This window comes from Lissotriton helveticus, chromosome 3_1 (genome assembly GCF_964261635.1).
Source record: "Lissotriton helveticus chromosome 3_1, aLisHel1.1, whole genome shotgun sequence".
Classification (NCBI taxonomy): Eukaryota; Metazoa; Chordata; class Amphibia; order Caudata; family Salamandridae; genus Lissotriton; species Lissotriton helveticus.
Genome location: NC_136061.1, coordinates 1912598443 through 1912620144, shown reverse-complemented (window position 1 = coordinate 1912620144; position 21702 = coordinate 1912598443). Strand labels below are relative to the sequence as shown.

At 45.4% G+C, this 21702-nt stretch overlaps 1 protein-coding gene across 5 annotated transcripts in view; it reads left to right on the top strand.

Annotated features, from left to right (window-relative positions):
• CARS1 (cysteinyl-tRNA synthetase 1) overlaps positions 1-21702 on the top strand; it is a 406480-nt gene that overhangs the window by 50566 nt on the left and 334212 nt on the right. For 3 of the 5 annotated variants that reach the window (XR_013608861.1, XM_078682918.1, XM_078682919.1), the window contains exon 2: positions 3311-3556. The exons of the other annotated variants lie outside the window; for them this stretch is intronic. Coding sequence is in view for 2 of the 3 variants with exons in the window: in XM_078682918.1 (XP_078539044.1) it covers positions 3311-3556 (246 nt within the window). In the remaining variant the exon portion in view is untranslated. The remainder of the gene's footprint in view (positions 1-3310; positions 3557-21702) is intronic. 5 annotated transcript variants of the gene reach the window in all.

Genomic DNA, 21702 nt, shown 5'->3' with positions numbered 1-21702 from the left:
CATTGGCTCACAGGCAAATGGGGGTAGCTTGCAGAAATTCAATGGAGAACCACACCAAGGCCATAATAACAGTGGGCGCAAGATAATCTATTAGTTCACTGGATCTGGGGTACACTTGCAGGGATTCAAGCACAATGAAATTTGGGGTCTTGAGGAACATCAGTCATGGTTTTATAGCATGCAATAAAGCATCACAGGGATAATACAACAAGAGCCCTGCATGCTAGGCCCACTAGGCGCATGCGATGGTTGTGACACAGGTGCACACAATTGTACACTTTGCAGGATACAGTCCTGTTCTAACAGTGGGGGAATAGTATTCATTAGTCCTCATTCTGAGTCCCACTGTAATCCTAATTTGGGCACCAATGGCATCGACCTGGGTATCACATCAGATGTCCACAGCAAGGATGTGGAATTCCTATAGCCCGACCCGACGCCCAGGACATATTGTTTGGGGTCAAGGGAAACAAGTTTTAATGTGTATTTTGTCCTTGGGACAAGTAGGCCCAACCCCCTGCAGCACAAACCCTTTGGCTGCCAGTTTGCAGTACCACATTAAAGATCAGGAAAGGGTACTGCCTGTAGTTTAGTTAATATTTGTGTGCATGTGTTAATGCTGTTCAAACTAGTATTTATGGTTCATTAATTGAAAGCCTTTATTATTAGGGAGAGTGCTCTAAGTAAATGTACGTTCTGACTGCACTACTGACAGTGGTTCTAGTATGAAAATGTGTACACACGGTTTTAACGCTTAGCAACATGAGGCTATGCATGATGCTCACAGAATGCTCTCTGATTAGATGCAAATATTTGCAGAAGCTTGAAAGCAAGATTGATGTTTCTTTGCTTTCAATATAAAATGTTCCTAAAAAATGAAAGTAGGGAAATAACATTTTGCTAAACTACTGTAAAATTTTAGGTACTATTTCTTTGCAGCATCATTTAGTAAAATGTGTTGATGAATGCTAGTATTTCCGAAAAATATTCATATTGGAAAATTTGTGTAAGATTATGGGAAACAAAAATCAACAAGCCTTGGCAAAGCCAGTAGGTCTGACATTGGTGGTCAGCTTTTTAGTTTTGGCAATGCGTGACTTGTTTTGGCATGGCTTTTTTAAAACCTTATTGATGCGAGAGCTGCCGGTCCCTCACCATTATAACAAACATTGGCAAAAGCAAAAATAGTTTTTGGTCTCAAAAAAAGCACACAATGCCACATTAGTTACTGGCACTGAACAAAACTACTTTGTGTACCGATATGCTTCTTGTGAAAGAGCAGAATGCTGGTACTTACAGTGAAGCCAGCTGATTCAGAGAGAGCGAATTTTAATAAACACAAAGGGTCATGGTTAACGCCAGACCAAATTAGGGGTCCAATTATTAAAGAAAGTCTCAAAAGTGCACTTTTGGTATATGGCTTTCGTGAATTCACAAGAATTTACATTAGTAGGGCAAGAAATTGTACTTCTACAAAAAATTTATGAACTGCATTTTAGCATGAGCAAATATGCATGTGTAGATTTGCTCATGTGAAAACCTGGATGTTTGAAAGTTCATTTTCCCTCCAACTACTTTTTTCCCAACTCTGAAAGAAGGTTTACGTATGCCACTCTCAGGGGTAAATTTACAACATTTCTCAGTATGGGAAAGATTAGAGAAGATTGGTTGAAAACCCTAAAACATGTAAGTTAGTAGATTTGCACAGACGCAATAGGGCATTCTTAGCCTGGAACTACTGCTTACCACCATCTTCAGTCCCAGTATGTGGAGCTGCGGAAACGTGGCAACATAAAATGATTACTAGTATTCAAACACTACTATGGGATATGCCCTGGCATAATCCAAAAAGCTTTATAAGAGCTCTTATATAATGAGATTCCTGCTATAATTTGTGGCAGCACTACATGGCACCAAAGGGACAAGTGGATTTTGTTACAGGACAAGTAGATTTATGAAGCAACCTGCCCCATGGACAAGTAGATATTTTAATAAATTCCACACCCCTCCCACAGCAACCAGAGATTTTATTATTGTAGTTTCAGATCGAGGAGTATTAAAATGTGATGTGTTTAAAATGCAGGGCAAGGTTGACAGCTTCCTCTATTTAATGTGCCTCATAGACAGCAACAAATACAAATTGAAACCAAAAACCTTTGACTTTTGTATAGAGCAAACCTTTGTTTAGTTACAACTTAACTATACTTAAGTGAACCCCAATTACATTTTATTGACCAATTATTAAGACAAAACCAAAAACAGTATCCGCCGAAAGCATTGAAATTAAAATACTGACAAAAAAGCCAATCAAATATTTACAATTCATTTAACCCCTTCGATGCTGATGACGGAACCGTTCCGTCATCAGTCACGGCTGAGCTGTGCTGATGACGGAACGGTTCCGTCACGACCGCGCCCTGTTCTGGAATGTCCAGCACAGGGCGCGGCTACGGCGCCACGGTCAAGGTGTTAAAGGGTGATGGTGGTGTGTTAATGTCCCAAAGAAGTTCTTGTACCATACAGCTTTGTCGCAGTATCTGTGATCAGAAGACAAAGGCAGAGTGTAGTCGAATACAAGTAACCCTTCCACAGTTTCCAGGGGCCAAGCATTCCATAGGGGGCTGTGAAACAGGATTCTATTAGAGGTGGTGGACCGGCAGATGTTCCAGAAAGGACTGTGAATGAATGAATGAATGGTTGTCTTTTGTATAGAAATATTAAATTACCCATTAAAATAAAGAACACATCAAAAAATATGAGTTATAAAAACAACCTACAATATGATAGATTCATAACATGTTTCACTAATTTGCATTTCCTTAGGCGACGCTAAGTGAAGTCTAAAAATGTGGTACATTTCCCAATGAATTGTCAGTCTTTTGCAGAAAAATAGTAAAGGATAGCTTCCCTGATGGTTCCGCAGTTTGAAATAAAACATTCAGACTTTAAGTATTTTTCTTTAGGTCGAGTAAAGCAGGACCCGGATAGATGATATGTTAAATAGATTCTTGCATATAGTCCCACAAACGACAGGTCTTTGAGGGTAAACAGTTTGAATTCCCAAAAACTTCAAATCGACATAATAGTATAAGCATAAAATGGAATCTTGACCTGAATTTGACAAATCGTAGGTCGATGAGATCAGCGCTAACATGCTGCCTTTCAATTACCCTTTGACTTCCACGATATTCGAAATAAGCATAAAATTCACCACACCATGCTCCTATTTTAGTACATTTAACATTAATTATCAATTAGTTCGAGGTGATTTTTCTTTTTTTGAATGTCCTTTCTGCTTGTCTGTTTGCAGCTTTCGACATCAGTATTTTTGTGGGCCTCAGTGAAGAAGAGGCTAGGGTGAACAGCCTCAACCAGTACCTCAGCACTCGTAGTTATATCCATGGCTTCACCTTTTCTCAGGCCGATGTGGAAGTGTTCAGGCTGCTCCAAAGGCCACCTCCTGCTCAATGCTATCATGCACTTCGATGGTACCGACATATAGAAGCCATTTATGATGACAGCAGTCAGAAATGTGACTCTTTTAAACTCCAAACAAGTGAGTAATACCTTGGAGTTGGTAACCGTGCAGCTTGTTTTTGTAGTTATCATTACATTTAATTTTCAAAGGTCTTATTTCTGAAAGATTGGATAAGAACATAAGAGGGATTATGTGAAACTGTTGAAGCATATGTAGCATTATTTGCAGATGAGGGAAGTTATTTAGAGTTTGGAGGAACAGATTATCTGCTGTAAATTGGCAAAGTTTCCATCCTCTGGTAGAAATACTTGATCTAGTTGTCTGCACACCAAAAGACTTCTGAGACCCACTGTTGGTTGGCACTCACTACTTAGTGTGGGACAGCTGTTGCTAGTTTTCTACAAATGGGTCTACCATTCAAGTCCTCAACAACACTCCTCTTCCCACAGCTTTGAAAAATAATTAGCAAATTTATATGCAATTAAGCTGAAATAAACATTGAGTCCGCTTGGCATTCAACTACGTTTGCGTGACACCCACCCAAATGGTATATGCACTGTAGGAGCAGAGATCCCCACTAGTAGATCTTGATTTCCCGAGAATCATACTCTTGGTCAACTTCCCCTTTTTGTTTTGGCTGTCTGCATCCTCTCATGTCTACAACCCATCCTGCTCTGTTTTCAACATCTCTGCCATCCCACTGCTGCCTCCTGCATTCTCCTCCTCCGCTATTTTGCATCCCGTAACACCACCCTTTTCCCTTCGCAGTACCTGCCCCCCGCCAACATGACTGCAAGCCTGCTTCTGAATGCATCACAGCTGAAGAGGGTACACAATCCAGCTGAATGATCAAATGTCTAGTTCTTATCATTTTGATTTTGATCTGCTCCATGAAATATAACAAATGGAGAATTTTTAAAACATATTTTCCAGAGAAAAATGTTTCAATTTAAAATGCAATATATAAAACCAAGTATTTAATTAAACTCTGCAGTCAGTCCTGATGATACTTTGGCCCGAACCATAATAAGTCAGATAGGCCCCACTTTGAAAGCAGTTTTGGATTTTTGTACAGTTGAATTTATTTGTGTAAATTTGTTGGATGGCAGAGGCGGAGTACAGCTCAGCATGATAGCTGTGCTCTCCAAATAACAGCAGTTATTGCAGATCAGAGCTAGGTAGCATTTGTCAGCGCTTTGTGTGTCCCCCTTCCTGGGAGGGGCACTGCTCTATATCAAGAGTGAGGACCAATGGTGGTGCGGTCTGTGGCACCAAGTCATTCCCATGTGAATAGTGTCAGGACTGGGGACCATTGGCAGAGCAGTCTCTTGGTTACATTTTCTGGGGTGCAAAAGGGTGCTGCAAATCAGGAATGTGAATCATTGGCAGAATTTTCTATAATACCAAGAAGTGGCAGAGCTGTGGTTCTTAGTAACAGGAGACTAAGGAGAGTTGTAATTCAGGATGATGAAGTATTCTCAGACACATGTGAGCCCAAGTGCTGAGAGGGCCCTAGATGTCAGGTCTGTGGCCTTTTGCAGAAGAGTATGCGGCTTCAGTTTCTGGAAGGCTGATTGGTGCTGAAGATCAGGACTGAAGAGTATTCAAAGAACAGTGTGTGAGTCTTAGTTCTACGAAATCAAGGGTGTTGTGTATCTGGACCATAAAGTATGAGGAGAGCACTCTGTTGCGTACAGTGCCTAATGGTGTAGGAAAGTGCTCCTTTTTAGGTCTCTCCTATATCCACAATATGGGTTTCGAGCACTGCCCATCTTTTTCATTGGTTTCTCTTACTGTCCTTCGTAAATGCCTGCTTTTGTTTTATACTTTTGTAACCTCCCATGAGGATTGCTCCTGTTGCATGTGCTCTTACTGTTCATGTTATTTATGATACTTTGTGAGCACTGTTTTTTTGGGTGACTTTGTGTGGCTCGAACAATAACGCAAGTCCCCACGCACAATGGACTTATCTTGTTTTGTGATTTTAAGCTGCTTGTTTTCATCTCATTACAAGAATGTGCTCATCTTGTGCTATTTCAACTTTAAAAAGCTGTGGTATGTTTTGTTTGTTTTGTTGCCTCGGCTCGTGTATACTCTATCTTTTATAAACCCACATTATGTTGCTTTCGTTTTCAGTCCTCAGATTGTGTTTGACGACTGGTTTTATTAGTTACGGTTTTCAAAATACAACATGCTTATCTCGGTTTGTGTAGACTGGTTTTATCTTTATAAACACCTATTATGTTGCTTTTGTTTTTTACTCTTCCCATCCTCTTTGAAAACGAATTTAATTAGTTTCGGGTTTCAAAATACAATGAGCTTATCTGTGCAATTTGCACTTTATAAACACATGGTCTGTTTCTTCTGTATGCGTTCTTCCGTAAGTGTGTACTGTATTTACTTTGGACTTTTGGGGTTCCGTATTGGCATTTGTACTTCTGAAACAGCTGGTATGTTTCTTTCGTTTTCGTTCCCCCAATTGTGTTGTAGAAGTTTAATTCATTTTAGTTTCCTGAGAACAACGCGCTTCTTAGATTATTTACAGATTTCTAATTAAAACACACTTCTGGTGGTATTTGCACTTTATAAACACACAGTATGATTCATTGATTTGCGTTCCTCAGCTCGTTTACAATGCATTTTCTTTGGACTTTGGTGCTTACGTGGTGGCTATTGTGTTTAAGAACAGATGGTATCTTTCCTTTTTTTTTATTGTTTCATGGATTGTATTTTGGTGGCATTGCACTTTATAAACAGATGGTGTGTTTCTGTAGGTTTGCATTCCTCGGCTCGTGCACATTGTATTTATTTTGGACTTTTGCACTAGTGTGGAGGCATTGATAGTTTAGAAACAGATGGTATGTTTCATTTATTTTCTTAGCCTGTCTCATGTTTTAAGACTTTATTTGATTTATGCTTTCGGACAACAACTCACTTATTTTGTGGTATTTGTACTTCGTAATCACACTGTATGTTTCTTTCGTTTTGGGGATTCGGGTTGTATACACTGTATTAATCTTTCTAAACAGACATTCGTTTGCATTCCTTGGCAAATGTTTTGGGACTGTTTTTAAAATGTAATATAATTTCCTGCTTTACAACTACAACCTGCTTATATTGTGGCATTTGCACTTTACAAACACGCAGATGTTTCTATTGTTTTCGTCCTTGGCTTATGTACATTGTATTTGCTTTTTTGGGGCGCTGTCTCGCTTATGTAGTGACATTTATATTTTATGAACACATGCTATGTTTTCTTTGTTATAGTTTCACCGATCGTGCTCTAGGACTTTAATCATTTTTGGCTTATCAACAACAACGTGCTTATCTTGTGGGATTTGTGTTTTGCAAACACACGCAATATTTCTTGGTTTTGGTTTGTTTACGTTTTGGTGCCACATCACGTGTACACTGTATTTATTCTGTGCTTTCAAACGACACATTGCTTATGTATGGGCATTTCTAGTTTATAAGTATACAATATGTTTCTATCGCTAATGTTCCTCCGGTTGTGTGAGGGGCAAAAAAAAAGTCATGTTAAAAAACCCCCATCGTATTTTACATGGCAGTAAAAGTTAATGGGCTTTTCATCCCCTGCTGGTACAGTTTACACTTGTTTGAAAATCACTGCACATGCGTCAGCTTGCTGTTGACGCAAACATTTAAGTGTGGTAAATGGCTCTTTGTTCGTTTTAAGATTAAACCAAAACACAAACCATATGTTTTGTTTGAAAATGTTTTCACTTTGCCTATTTTTGAAAAATATTATGTAAACTCTTAGACTTGTTAAAATGTACTTTTCTAGTGTATGGAAAAAGCACAGGCTTCATAGCGCTTATGTGTTGCTTACTTTTTTCAGATTAAAGATTGTAGTTTTTTAGTAAATGCCAAGTACAATGAGCATACCTGGTGGCATTTCTACTTTATAAAAACAGGTTTTGTTTACAAATGTAGTTACATGCGTTGCTTTTCTAACCGGCATGAAAACATTGGCAGTTTTATAATAACAAAAAAAGAAAAAAAAATTGTTAAGCCTTTTTTAATAGGATTTTTCAGTTGAACGCTGCTCTAACACATAGCTTGAACACATTAGCAAAGCCAAAAACTCCGGCCAAAGACTGATAAGGCCCCAAAGGCAAGACCTATTAGCTATGCCAGTGCTTGTTGTCATGGTCACCCTCACTTTTTGCCACTGATACTAATGTTTTTCGATTGATGTGCACTGGGTCCCTGCTAGCCAGGCCCCAGTGCCAGTGCTCTTTCCCTAAAAACAAGGTAATATGGCCTAATTGTGTTACAAATGGCACACACTTCAGCACCCCCTTAAGTCCCTAGTAAATGGCCGAGGGCATGGGTCCTGAAGAGGACACTAGTGGCTGCAGCATGTATTCTGCCATCCTAAGGGACCCCCATACAAATTGCATCCAGACGGCCATTGCAGGCTGCGTGACAAAGTGCAAACCATGTGTTAAAACTTGACATGACACACTCACTGTGTGCCATGCCAAAGTCACTGCATATAATATATGCAAGTCACCCCTACAGCAGGCCTTAAGAACCTTAAGGCAGTGTGCATAGTATTTTTTATATGAGTACATATCTCCATGAGCTGATATGCCCCTGTGATAACTAATTCTATATATTGCAAGTGAACAGGGAAGCCATGTTAAGGTATGTACTAGGCACTGGTCAGTTACGATTTACCCAGCTACATATTGGCTTCACTGAAACCTATGGTGTTTGGTATCAAACACCTTGTCCTAATAAATCCATACGGATTCCAGTATTAGATTTCTTATGACAGGCACCCAGAGGACACCTTCGAGGTGCCCCCTGAAAACTACTAGTCTTCTAGTGTGCTGGCTGACTGGTATTGTCCAGCCTCCCACCACAGATGAGTTTCTGACCCCCTGTAGGAGAGGGTCAGCAGTCTCCGAGGCCAGGCAACTTACCACCTCCTCTAGCAGGATGGCTAGTGAATCTGCATACCAAAGCCAGAGGATTCAAAGCCTCTGCTGCCTTTGTTATGCAACCCAACTTCCCCCAGGCCTGGGGAATGCTACCTCTTGCCCTGAGGCACATTTGGCACCCGGACAGGCAGGATTAGCTATGCAGTAGGCATGTTGCGCTTCCAGACTAGTCATACCCCTAAGGTGGACTACCCGATGTGCACCATGAAAGAAGGGTTCAACCATCTTGTTTGTGGCGGAATTAGGAACTCTGGGACAGGGTTATGCCCACTCCCCACAGAAAGCACCGAAAGCAAGAATGCACAGAGAACATGAGAGCCTCTAACTCACCGACCTGCTCACAAAACACCTCTGCACCAGTCATATAAGGGATGTAGAGACCCCAGGAGTAAGCAGCCCATTTACTACTACCCTTTAATCCCCTTAACCACATGAGCGCTAGCGAAATTCTGCCCCTGTGCTCGTTTTTTAAAAAACCCATTATTCATGACGAGCTGGGCTCGTCATGAGCGTGCGAGGAGGCTACCTCATGACGAGCCCAGCTCGTCATGAGCGTCGAAGGGGTTAATGCCCCTATATTTAATATTTAGGTGACCCACAGACACCAGCAACTCTGATTGATCTGTCTGAAAGAGGAAGGACAAAGCGGAGCCAAAAAGCGTAAGGACTGGGGGACCAGCTCCGGATTTGGCTCCAAACCCTGCCTGCTTGCTGCTGTCTCGACAATTGCAAATACCCAACTTGTCCTGCAGCTGTGCATCCTCCAAAAGCCCTGGAGGGCTGCCAGCACTTCGTCAACCAGCCAGCATCTCTCTTGAAGTGGAAGAGACACTTCCTACTGTCCCCAACTGCATCTGCCCAGTCCACCATTTTGCTGACCATTAGGTCCACTGAGGGAGCAACTCGCCAGCAGGAGGTCACTGAGGTCCAGGAGGTCAGCCCTGTCGATGCATCCATTCTTTGGGGCCTTCCCGGAGCCACCCTGCATCAATACCTCAGGTACTGGTGCCAGTTGCAAGCACCTAGGATTGTTTGTTTTCAGTCGAAGCACCAACACCACGAAAACCTACCAGTACGTCAAGGGACTTCGAGAGATGCCAGCGCCACACCGAGAGTGGCCTTACTGTGTTTCTTTCCCTTTTCTGCAGGTGCACCGAGAACATGAGAGCCTCTAACTCACGACCTGCTCACAAAACACCTCTGCACCAGAGCTTCCAAGCCCGTACTCACGTTGTCTCTGTGGTTCTGTGACCCTCAAGAGCCACACCCCAACTTGGGTTCTACCGGACTGGTCCGCCAGCCCCCACTTGCAGCTTTTGTCTTACAAGTACTTTTCCGCATTGACTTAAGCGTGTAGCTTTCAAGGCTTCCACTGCGTAAAGCACCTCTGCACCCGGACACCCCAGGGCAGGTAAACTTGAACTGTTGGTGCTGTCTTGGACCTTGGCTCCTACTTACCTTAATTACACAACAACAGCCCTCTAAGTCGTCTGTAAGTGCAGTGAATGTTTCTCCCATTGGATAACATAACAGCGTTCGAGGCTCATGCCTCAAATCTGACAGCTGTCATTTGTTTTTCTGTTACTACGGTGAAAATTGATAATGTTTAAAGTACTTACCTGATTCTGATGATCTTAATTTCTAAAGTTATATAAAAATCTGTGTTATTTTTCTAAATTGGTTTCGAGTTTCTTGAGTGTGTGTCTCATTTATTGATTCTGTATGTACAAGTGATTAACACTACCCACTGATGAGCCTAAACGCTTTCCTACACTATCAAAAAAAGAGCATTGGGGATTTTTAATCTAAACCCTATAAGCCAGTAAGGGTCGCCTGGACTTTCTACATAGTGTACCTCATTTTGGTGCACTACATAAAAAGCATGTTTACTACAATTGGGAAAGTGGCTCTAAATCGGGTCAGCAGAACGTTGTCAGAGCTGTCTGCAGCTGCCAGTGATGTGGCATGAGCAAGTGGTAATGCAGACCAGGAACAAGTGTCATTGATAGACCAAACAGAGGTTTTCAATGCCAGGAAACCAATCCTGGTTGAGGCATATTAGACAAGCTATCTGGAGATTCTAGTACATTGATAATATGGCATGTTGCAAATAATAACTGAAAAGTGTATGCAGAATTAGTGTAGTAGACCATATAAAGATGTGTTGTACATCAGTATTAAGATTCATTGAAGAAATACTTGTGGGTCTCTGTGCCAGGAGACCAAGAGGTTCTGCACATCAGAACTGGGCGCATTAGTAGAGCTTTCTGTCACTCTGGAGCTGAAATCCCTAAGACTGCTTCACATTAGGAGCAAGGAGCACTGGCAAGGCTGTCTGTGTGTGTATAACCCAGTACATTGTACGGGCTCGGAAATTGCTGCTAATTAAGACTCAGAAGCATTAACGTATTGGTCTAGTAGTCCCAGTACTTGGAAACCAGACCAACATCCTTGGTGGTGGTTCCCCGGACACAAAGAGTTTGTGCTGGTGGCCGCTCCTTTCGTAGTAGAGCGGCCATCCTTTGGAACTCTCTCCCGGCGGAAAATCGTGGCCTTAGTAACTATTTAGAATTCAGGAAGGCTATCAAGACGCTCCTTTTCCCTGCACCATAGTTTGAGTCCGCCCCATCTGCTTCTGTCAGTCTTTTTGTTGGTTTTAGCGCCGGGTCGACCCTTTGCTGGGGCAGCTGTAGCGCTCTACAAGTCACAGTAACATAACATAACATCCACTATAGGTCCCAATGCGGTGAAGCCAAATACCTCTGCAAATAAGGACTGCAATAAATTGACTGAGCACTATTTGGGACCTGGTGCCACGAGAACCAGGGTAGTTGTAAATGAGGGCAGAGGCTCGTTGGCTTTGCTGTTTGTGCGTCCATTGCTCAGTGCATGCTTTCCACCAGGACTGAGAATCTTTTGAAGCCCGTTAAGACGTTTAATGAAGAGTTGACTAGGACAGGAACAGTTCCAATCTTATTCATTTATTTCAACTTTGTAAGTGGGAGGTCAGACACATCACATGTAGATCCTTCCAGGAGCTGTGATTTTGCAGATCTGACCAACTGGGAACTAATGGCACAGGAGAGCTGTTGAACAAGGGTTTTTAAACTGTGGTTTGTGGACCCCTGGGGGTCTACTACATTTTAATATATTAAATATAATAATATTTAAAACGTTCTGTGAATATAAAGTAATTTGAAATTGAAAGTTAAAATTACATTTATATGTTTAACTTGATCCGTGGGAACAGCGCAAGTACAGCAAACCGAATAGGGTATGGAGGATGGGTGGCCTCAATTGAAGCACTGCCAAAAGAAAGCATTTGGAGCTAAAAAGGCAAAGTTATATGTTAGAGCTTAGGAATTCACTTCACCTTTTAGAATTAAAAGCTCTAACCTTCTCATTGAAATTTAAACTTTTGAATATTCTGTATTTGTTTGTGAATTAATTAACATATTTCGTCAATGGTGGAAGAGGTGTGGCGCAGCTGCCAGGCTGACTGACTCCGGACCAGGGGGTTCAAGGTTCGATCCCAGGTGCCGGCGGCAGGTTAGTCCAGCACGATGTGACTCTGGGCAATAGCTCGCATAATCTTCCCGAGGGCCCTCAGTGCCGGGACACCTCTCCGGAGGTGCGCTTTACAAATGCTGGTGTTTGTTTGATTTAGAAATTGCTTAACCTGGGCTTTGAGTACTAACTCCGTGGGGGTCCCCGGATTCCAAGAATAATTAATTGCGGGTTCACAGAGCTCAAAGGGTGAAGGACCGCTGCTGTAATCACATTTCCACAGAAAGCAACAGGCATGGTGTAGTAGACCCTGCACAGAAAAGACATAACTCTCAGTGCAGGATGCAACTGAAGCATTAGTTGCGTGTGGGGCCGTTTATCACAGACCCAGGCGTGATGTAGCTCTGGATTGTGAAGCGTTGGCACGGCTGCCTTTGGTTGCCACTGCTCAGAATCTAAGATGTGCTGGATGGTTGCCGTCTGGAATATTGAGTGGTAGATCTCTTTGGACCACAATATAGAGACCTAAACAACAAAGACAAAAATATCAAGGGGGTAAGTATAGCCGTTAAAACGCTGCTAAATAATCACTCTGGGGCCAGTTGGGAGTGTGAAATATGTGCTTTATTCCGGAGCGCCGGAGAAACGCTCAGCCGCCCTGAACTCCGGCCTCACACTGTCATGGCCGCCCTTCCGGTCTTACTGTTCCCCGCAAACACTAGACCGTCTCCACATATCTCCCCCCTTTAACACAATGAACACAACAACAGAACAGTCTTACTTGGTGCTCATGATAAAGTCTTCAAACTTCTTGGGGACTCTCACGACTGTGCCTGCTCTCGTTCTTTCCATCCCCTTCACGTACTGTCCATCTCCCACCCCGTGGGACGTCTCCTGCCGACTCTCCTCGGAGGTACACCTTTGTTCTTGTTCCGTGTGCCTCCTGTCTACATCCTTACTAACGCCTCCTCGGGGTGTCTCTGCTCCCTTTCCTTTGTCTTTGTCTTTCTCTTCTCCTGTGTTGAAAGTCGGGCTCTCCTTCACTTCATCCTCTCCTGCGCTTTCTCCTCCTTGTCCTTCTGTACCTGCTTCCTGATGCGGTTCATCATCCTTTGTCTCTTCCCAGTTAAGAATTGTATTGCATCTTGCCATCCTGTCTTGCGACCACACTTTGCCATCGCTGAGAAGTGCTGATCGGGCGTATGGCTCAATGACCTTGAGGGGGGGTGTGAACTTGCTTTCTCCTTTCCTTTTCATGATCGCCAGTTTCACCCTCACCCATTCTCCCTTTTCCAATGTCCTTCCTTGCACACTGCGCCGTTTATTGTACTGTTCTGTATATGTTGCCTGTGCTTCCTCTATGTTCCTCTTTACCACTGCCGAAGACCACTTACTCTGCACCACCATGTGCCTCCATGCTAGATTGTTCTTTGTGAACGGTTCCCTTCCTCTCAACACCTTGAACGGACTGTACCCAGTGCTTCCCGGGGTAATGCGGTACGCCCATAGCATTTTGGGCAGCTCCTTCTCCCGGTCCTGTCCGGCACTGATCGCTGCTTGGATCGTCCCCATGATCACTCTGTTGAACCGTTCTGCCAGACCGTTCCCAGCCGGGTGGTGTATGGGTGTGTGTTTTACCTCGATCCTATTCCTGGCCATAAATGCTCCCCATTTGGATGACACAAATTGTGGTCCATTATCGCATGTTATCACCTTGGGGATCCCTTCCTTTACGAATATTGCGTTCAGAAAGGATAGCACTGCTTCAGTGCCCACTGTTTCTTTTACTTCCACCTCCTGTTGAGGATGGGCCCGATGATGTTGATGGACGCCATTTCCCACGGACCGCTGGGCGTTGGAAATTTTCCCAACGGGGGTCTCATCAAGGTTTGTGACTTGTCCGCACGGGAGCACGACTCGCAATTCCTCACGTGCTTCTCGACTTGGGCATCTATCGCGGGCCACCAGTACATTTGTTTAGCCAATGCCTTTGTCTTTGTTATCCCTTGATGGCCTTCATGTAGGAGTGCTAGCAGGTGTTCCAATAAAGCCTGGGGAGGGATTACTTTGTCCCCTCTCAAGAGGAACGTGGGATTTTCCCCCAAGGACAGTTCTTCCCTGACCTCCCAGTATTTCCTCATCTAGCTGTCCAGGTGTCTTTTGTCCGGCCACCCATGCATTACATATCCTTTGACCGCTTCCAGGGTCACATCCTGTTCGTACGCCTCAGCCCACTCCTGCGCGCTGATGCTCTGTTCCATGTCCTCCATGGTGGCCACCATGTATCCCTCCCATCCGGGGGGTTCTTGTTCATCCACTCCTTCCTTCGCTGCCGCTCTGCTCAAGAAGTCTGCAACTCTGTTCTTTGGGCCAGGTATGTACTCCACCTCGTACACATAATCCAACAATCTTAGTGTCATTTTCGCTATTCTAGGCGTTGCGTGTGCGTGTCCATTGGAGGTAAGCACCTTAATCAAAGGCTTGTGGTCTGTGCGTACCAGGAACTTGGCTCCCCATAGGAATTGTCTAAAACGTTCCATGGCCCATACCACCGCCAACATTTCTTTTTCTATCACACAAAATTTCTCCTCATTTGGCGCCAGGGATCTTGATGCGAAGCAGTCAGTGGATATCTCTCCCGTTCTCATCCTCTGCATCAGCACTGCGCTAAGGCCTTTGTCGCTGGCGTCCGTGGTTAGTATTGACGCAGCTGTTTGATCGAATCCTTTGAGCGGTATCACCTCGCGCATTTCTTTCTTCAACGCCTCAAATTCCTCTTGTTCTTCTTTGTCCCACTTGAACCCGTTTTTTTCTTTCAGCAGTTGTCTGATGTGGTGGGTCTTTGTGGCAAAGTGGGGGATGAATTTAGTATAAAATTCGGCCATCCCCAAGAATGACCTGACATCTTCTTTCTTTGCGGGGGCCGGCGCGTCTCTTATTGCTGCCATGTTGGCTCTCTTTGGTTCGATCCCTTTCTCGCTAATCTCATGTCCTAGGTAGGTCACTGATTGCTCTCCGAATTTGCACTTCCCCCCATTCGGCCGTGAGTCCATTGTTCTTCAGTATTTCCAGGACTTTGTGCAATTTCTCGTTGTGCTCCATTTTTGACTTTCCCATCACTAGGATATCATCCTGGAAGTACTGTACGCCTTCCACCTTCTGGAACATCTTGTGCATTAACTTTTGGAAGACTGCAGCGGCTGATGCCAGTCCGAACGGCATCCTCACAAATTTGTAACACCCGAACGGTGTAATGAAAGATGTGAGGTGGCTGCACGTGGGGTGCAACGCTACCTGATGGTATGCTGATGATAGGTCCACCGTGGAAAACCACTTTATGCCTTTGGTTTTCGTGAGCATTTCGTTGATGCGTGGGAGGGGAAACTTGTCCACAATAATGTTTTTGGTAAGTTCCCGAAGGTCGACACACAACCTCACCTTCCCGTTGGGTTTTTGCGCTACGACCAAGGGTGATAACCATTCCGCGCTTTCAATCGCTTTTATGATCCCGTTCCTCTCCAACCTTTCTAGTTCTTCTTGTACCGCTTCGCGGCACCGGAACGGGATGTTTCTGGCCTTGTGGCTCACCGGAATCGCTCCTTCCTTCAGGTGTATCATGTGCGTGTACTTGGTCAATCGTCCTATCTCCCCGCTGAACACCTCCGGGTATTCTCTTTTCCACGACTCTCCTTCGTAGACTTCTTCCGTGTCTGTTGACATCACTTTTTCTACTCCTCCTGGATTCAGTTTGATGCCTAAATCGCCTTGGTCCCTCCATCCTAGCACCGAAGGCCCCTTTTCTGACACGTATAGCTTGCATTCTGCTCGGCGACCTCTGAACTCGAACAGCAAAGGACAATATCCGACCATTGGAATCCTTTGTCCTGTGTAGGTGACTGGCCTCACGTCTACGGGCTGCAGCTCCTTCTGTATTGCCCCCAGGAATTCTTCTTCTTCCCATACCTTTCTCTGGACAATCGTGATGGGAGATCCTGAGTCCGCCACTATGTCAATCATTACTCCCCCAATGTTCATCTTCAACACCGGTTTGCTGGATGCTTTGCAGTTTACGTCTAGTACTTGCACATCTATGTAGAGTATTTCTTCACCTTCCTCGTCTTCTCCTTGCTCTTCCTCTTCCTCTACATCGCCCTGGTCAATGTACTTTACTGCCCCCCCCCCCTGGGCTTCCACCTGCAGACTCTTTCGTAGTGTCCAAATGTCCCGCAGTATGCGCATTTAGCCTTGAACGCTGGGCACATTTTGTCGTTTCCTACATGCGAGGAGCTGCCGCACCGATAGCAGCTTGTTTTCCTTTCCCAGTTCGCTTTCTGTGCCGTTCCAGTACTTTGCTGCTTTTTCCTCGTAAACTGACTTCTGGGCGGTCCCATTTGTTTTGGTTTTTCTCCTTTATTGCTCACCATCACTCTGCGTACTGTTTGTTTGCTGCTCGTGTCTTTTCTGGCTGCTTCCGCGCATCTCTTGGACAATTCCGCCTTCTTCACCAATGCCCATACTTCCTTGAGCAGCGCGTCTCCATTAACCCACAGCTTCTCTTGCACTGCGGTGTTTGAGGTATGCATTATGATTTGATCCCTCACCAACTCATCGTGTAGGGTTCCGAACCTGCATGTCAATGCTAGTTTCTGGAGCGCTGCTACATATTCATCGATGGTCTCGCCACTCTCTTGCTTTCTCTGGAAGAAATTGCATCGGTCTATGGCCACGCTCACCACTGGCCGATAGTGAGCATCTATGTCCTCAATGGCGTGCTGAAACACATCGGTATCCGTAGCCTTTCTGGTCGCCTTTACCATGTTGTCGTACATTCATAAATTATGCAGCAGCATCTTTTTCTTTCTTTCACTGGAGTATGTCGCTTCACTTTCCTCCTCTAGTGCCGACAGATAATTTTGGAAGTACCTCTTCCAATCCTCCCACGGCATTGTGGGGTCACCTCTCTTTGGCAAGAATGGCACCAGCGCGCTCAGTGAGGTGGAGGGTGTCGCCATTCTTTCTCTGTCCCTCTGGGGCTCGTGGGCTTGTCTGCTGTTGCCAGGCGGGCTACCTGGGGCTGGTCTCTCCTCACCTGCTCTGCTAGGGCTCGAGCTGTCTCCCTCACTTCCTGACGCCCCTCGGGAGTCCAGGATTGCCTCCTGTTCTTCTCTCTGCCTTCCCCTGTGCTTTCCGCTGTCACCGTGGCGCCTTGACCTTCGCCTCTTTGTTTCCTCCCTTTGTGGGCTCCTTGTGGTGGCTCACTCGCCCTGTGTGTTGTTCAGGTTTCAGCGCTGCTCCTAGGCCGCGTATGGTCCCTTGTAAGCACCCTATCTGCGTGCGCCTGGAGCTGTGCATCACCTCGCTGTCTGGGGCCACCTGGGTCTTCGCTTCTGCGTGCTTGCTATTTTCACTTTGTCCTTTAGGCGTTGCCTTTGCGATATGCGGCCCTTTTTGCCTGCAGGGTTCGCCTTTGCACTTGCCCCCTTAGTGCCTCACCTTCAGTCCGTGGCCGGTTTTTTCTTCGTTTGTTCTTCCCGCCACTCGGCTCTTGTCGGCTCTTCCTGTAGCGCACAGCCTGCTCCGCCCCTCTCCCAGGCTGCAGGTATTGGTGCGCTCACCGGCGGTGTCTCCGCGTGTCCTCGCTGCCGCGCTCCGGTGATGGCGTGACCTTACACTACTCCCAGTACACGTGTGGTTCGTCGTGTTTATTATTTTTTTTTTCTTGGATCAGCTATGTAGTTAGGGATCCCACCCTCGTCGCCATTATAGCAGTTCAAACGCTGCTAAATAATCACTCTGGGGCCAGTTGGGAGTGTGAAATATGTGCTTTATTCCGGAGCGCCGGAGAAACGCTCAGCCGCCCTGAACTCTGGCCTCACACTGTCATGGCCGCCCTTCCGGTTCCGGTCTTACTGTTCCCCGCAAACACTAGACCGTCACCACAGTAAGTGTATATAGCTAAGTACAGATTTACTATTCTTCATTCCACATTCGCGTACCTTGAAGATCAACATGTTGTCAAGACACATTTGGAGTTAAAGTTCAGTAAATCCATACTTACCTGTAGATATTTTTTGTTCGATACTTAATCCTCGAAATTGTGGTAAAATTATATTTACCACTTGGTGTTCTGGCCCCAGCCCGAAGACTGTTGGTTAAATGGAAGTACATAGTGCCTGCATCTCGCTGTACAGGACCTGCAGTGAGTCCTCTAGCATTGACTTCAAATGCAGAACCATTGTGTCTGTGTGTGCATCTCTGTAGCTAACAGGAGCGAAAGGTTTGCGCTGTGGTGCAATGATTTGTCAACGCAAGAAAGAGGTTTTTGTGTGTTGAAAACATGCCACATGCTGCATGAAGACAGCTTGACAATCCGTGAACACTCAAAGTTGTACATTAAGCCACAGTTAGAACAAAATGCATAAAATATGAACGAGCAGCATTGGACATTATCCTGAGTGTGTCGCTGTCAACTGAACACCTTGCTCTGTGAAAGATGTTGTCATATCACAATATGGTTCTTGCCGTTTACGTAGCACACACCATAAACTGGATCAACCTCGGAAGCATGAAGTGCTATATTGACTCTGCTATATTTGTAATTGTTGTGAGAAGTTAGCCTGGCATATGATGTCCACTATTCTAGTGGGTACCTTGCACCAGTCTAAACAACCCTTATTGATGGTGGTTGTAAAGTCAACCTTATAAACAAGCTATCCTAGTGGTAGCATGGACCAGCAGTCTTAGGCTAAAACTTCAGAGAGCATGTGAAGCCAGCTGTTTTACCATATATAATTCCTTGAATACCAAATGAAAGGACACCACACAAGGTATATAACACATATATATGTATTTATTTCGAACACAACCCCTCTGAACTCTTTATGAGGTCAGAGATCGAAATACATCACAAGTTACTCATTAAGCATACTTTAAGTTGTACAAATACAATTCTGCCCTAGGGGCCTCACAAATCATATACTAAGTAAGTGGTATAAGAACCACTTCAGGAATAGTGAATAGGCCTAGGGCCTAGGGAATCGCTGGGGCTACACTACAGAACCAAAGGTTAGGAAGTAGGAGACCCACGGGAGACGCGTGCAGTGTGGAAACACAGTCGCGAGTTACCATAGAGTTATAATGGGAACGTAAAAGTTACAAAGTAGTAGATTAAGGACACTTCCGGATGGACTACGGTAAAACCCTTTTAAACTAGGACACTTCAAGAGTCAACACCCACGGTAGCACCGGAGTACTCGAGTTAACTCACCCAGGGAAGCCGGGTGCATAGGGGTCTTTTCGTGACTGGTTTCGTCGCTGTTTCCTATGGAGAGCTGCAAAGAAGTGCTGCAGGCGACCAGGAGAAAAGTGTCCGGGTGGATCCAAGGGTGTATTGAAGATGTGAAGAACCTGAAAGCAGAGGGGACAGAGTCTGTATCCCTAGCCAGTGACCAGGAAGGAACCAGGCGATGTCGAGATGCAATCAGGTGAAGAGGTGAAGCTTGTCTCTGCAGCCACGTGGACCAGGAGGTGTCGACGCCGACCAGGAGCTGGATACAAGCTGTCACACGACGGATCTAGTTGACTGCGGCGTCGGTATCCGGATTGGACCCTGCAAGCCTTGGCAAACTCAATCCACGCAGGAAGGGAAGATGGGCTTCAGTTCAGACCAGAAAGGTCTGGGGAGCTTCTACTCAGCAGGGAAGCTGGAGCAAGCCTGGAGCAACCAGGCAAGCAGTGTAGTTTAAAAAAAAAGTCTTCGGAGGGCTTACTAGCCAACGGGCTGGCATCCGGGAAGACGCGTTGAGCTGATATGCAAAGGCAGGCCCCACACGGGACTCGTGGAATGTGGAGGGCTGAGCTTTGGTGCAAATGGCACTCGGGTCTGGGGCTTCTCAAACCCCAATGCACAACTGCGAGGGTGCCTCGGTAGTTGCACTAGTTAGCAAAGTGCAGGTAGTCCAGGGTGTCCGGTCCCACGTCTCTCGTGTCCGCTACAGGTCTCATCTTTGCTGTGGATGTGGATTGGAGTTGGAGAAGTCTGGAAGTCCAGTTCCTGAGTCGCTGAGTCTTCGGGTTCCAGCAGGAGCACCGACAAAACAAACCAGCAAGTTACTGGAGGTGCCTGTTTGCTCATGGTGGTCACTCCTTGACCACAAGGGAGATGTCTTCAGTCTTCTAGACGGTATAGAATGTCAAAGGTCCAAGAGTTTCATTTCAGAGTTTCAGTCCAGGATAATCTAATGTCTCTAGACACAGCTCCTATCTTTATACTGATTCTAGGGGCTGGATTACCTGCTAGGTCCCTCCTGTGGGTGGACCCTGAGAAGGGGGTGGTTACACCCCTTTCTCTTTGTCCAGTTTCGCGCCAGAGCGGGGCTGGAGTGCCCCAGCAACTGGTTTGAACCGGGCTATGCATGGAGCACCTTGTGTGCCCCAGGCAGTGTCTGGAAAAGCATCTTTCTATTCAACCCACCCTGCCCCAATGCACTACAGGCTGTCTGGGGAGGTGCTGGGACCTCCCTCAACAGGAAACCTATTGTCCAAGCCTCCCTTGCTGGAGTTTCGTCCAGCTGCTGGAGGTCAGACTCGTGTCTGTGGCAGCAGCATCCATTTTGTGATGCTGAGGCTCTGTTTAACTTTAACCGGGTAAAGCAGTACCTACATGTCTTCTCCCTCTAGAATGGTGGAATGCTACCCCCGCCGCCAGAATTGGCGGGGGTAGTATTCCAAAGTGTTTGACAGCTTACACAACATGTTTTGATAAAGCCAAACCAAAGTGAGCATTAACCGCAAAGGTTATAATGCACTTAAGAGTATATGGTATGGCTATATCATAGAACAGCTATAAGGACAGGGTTCCGAAAGCTGCAGAGGGGCTCAGCTCATGCTAGGGCACCCTTTCACATAAAACCAAGCACTCTACCTCCAGGATTGTTAAGGCCTGCCAAAGGAGTGACTTATAGGTAACTATGTGTCTATATATAAGGTAGATATAGATATACAATATCTAAGTAAGGGGTGATTACACCACCTTATCCAAGCTGAGTGATCAGCCTTTGGTGTCAGTTTGGATGGCCAGCCAGTGGTGGCATAATACATGCTGCAGCCCCTGGTAGGCCTTGGATGCACCTATGCCGTGGGTACCTATGGTACACTATACAGGGGCTCGCAAAGGTGACCCAATACCCAATCAGGTATGTACCTAAAGTACATGGTATCAATTTAGAGAGAGAACAGCTGGGCTGTGGGTCTGATTAGCAGGCCCACAGCCACACTAAAGTCGAAAAACCAGTAAATCACAGCAAAAAGTGGGGGTGACCATAGGAAGCAGACCCTACTCTCCTACAATTGTGTTATACAACCCTAGCATAATACCTACTTATGTCACTTCCCAATAAGAATCAAACTTGCCGACAAGGGCTTCTAGCTGTATTGGTGTGTTGCAAACATCCAAGGGCTACTGCTGCTCCCAGCAGATTATGGCACATTACTGTGCCGCAGAAGGTGACTTATTGGTGCTTATTTCAGTGAGACACCACCAGGCCAGCCCTAGCTGTATAACGGTGATCTGCTGGCTTCTTTTTATCTGGTACCCATTACGCCGCCATAGTCAGACCTCATGACTGTACAGCAGTAGTCCGCTATCCTCCTTTTATCTGGTACCAATCATACCACCGAAGGCAGACCTCACTACTCTGGCCCTGGCTTTTATAACAGTGATCTGCTGGTCACTTTATGCATGGTGTC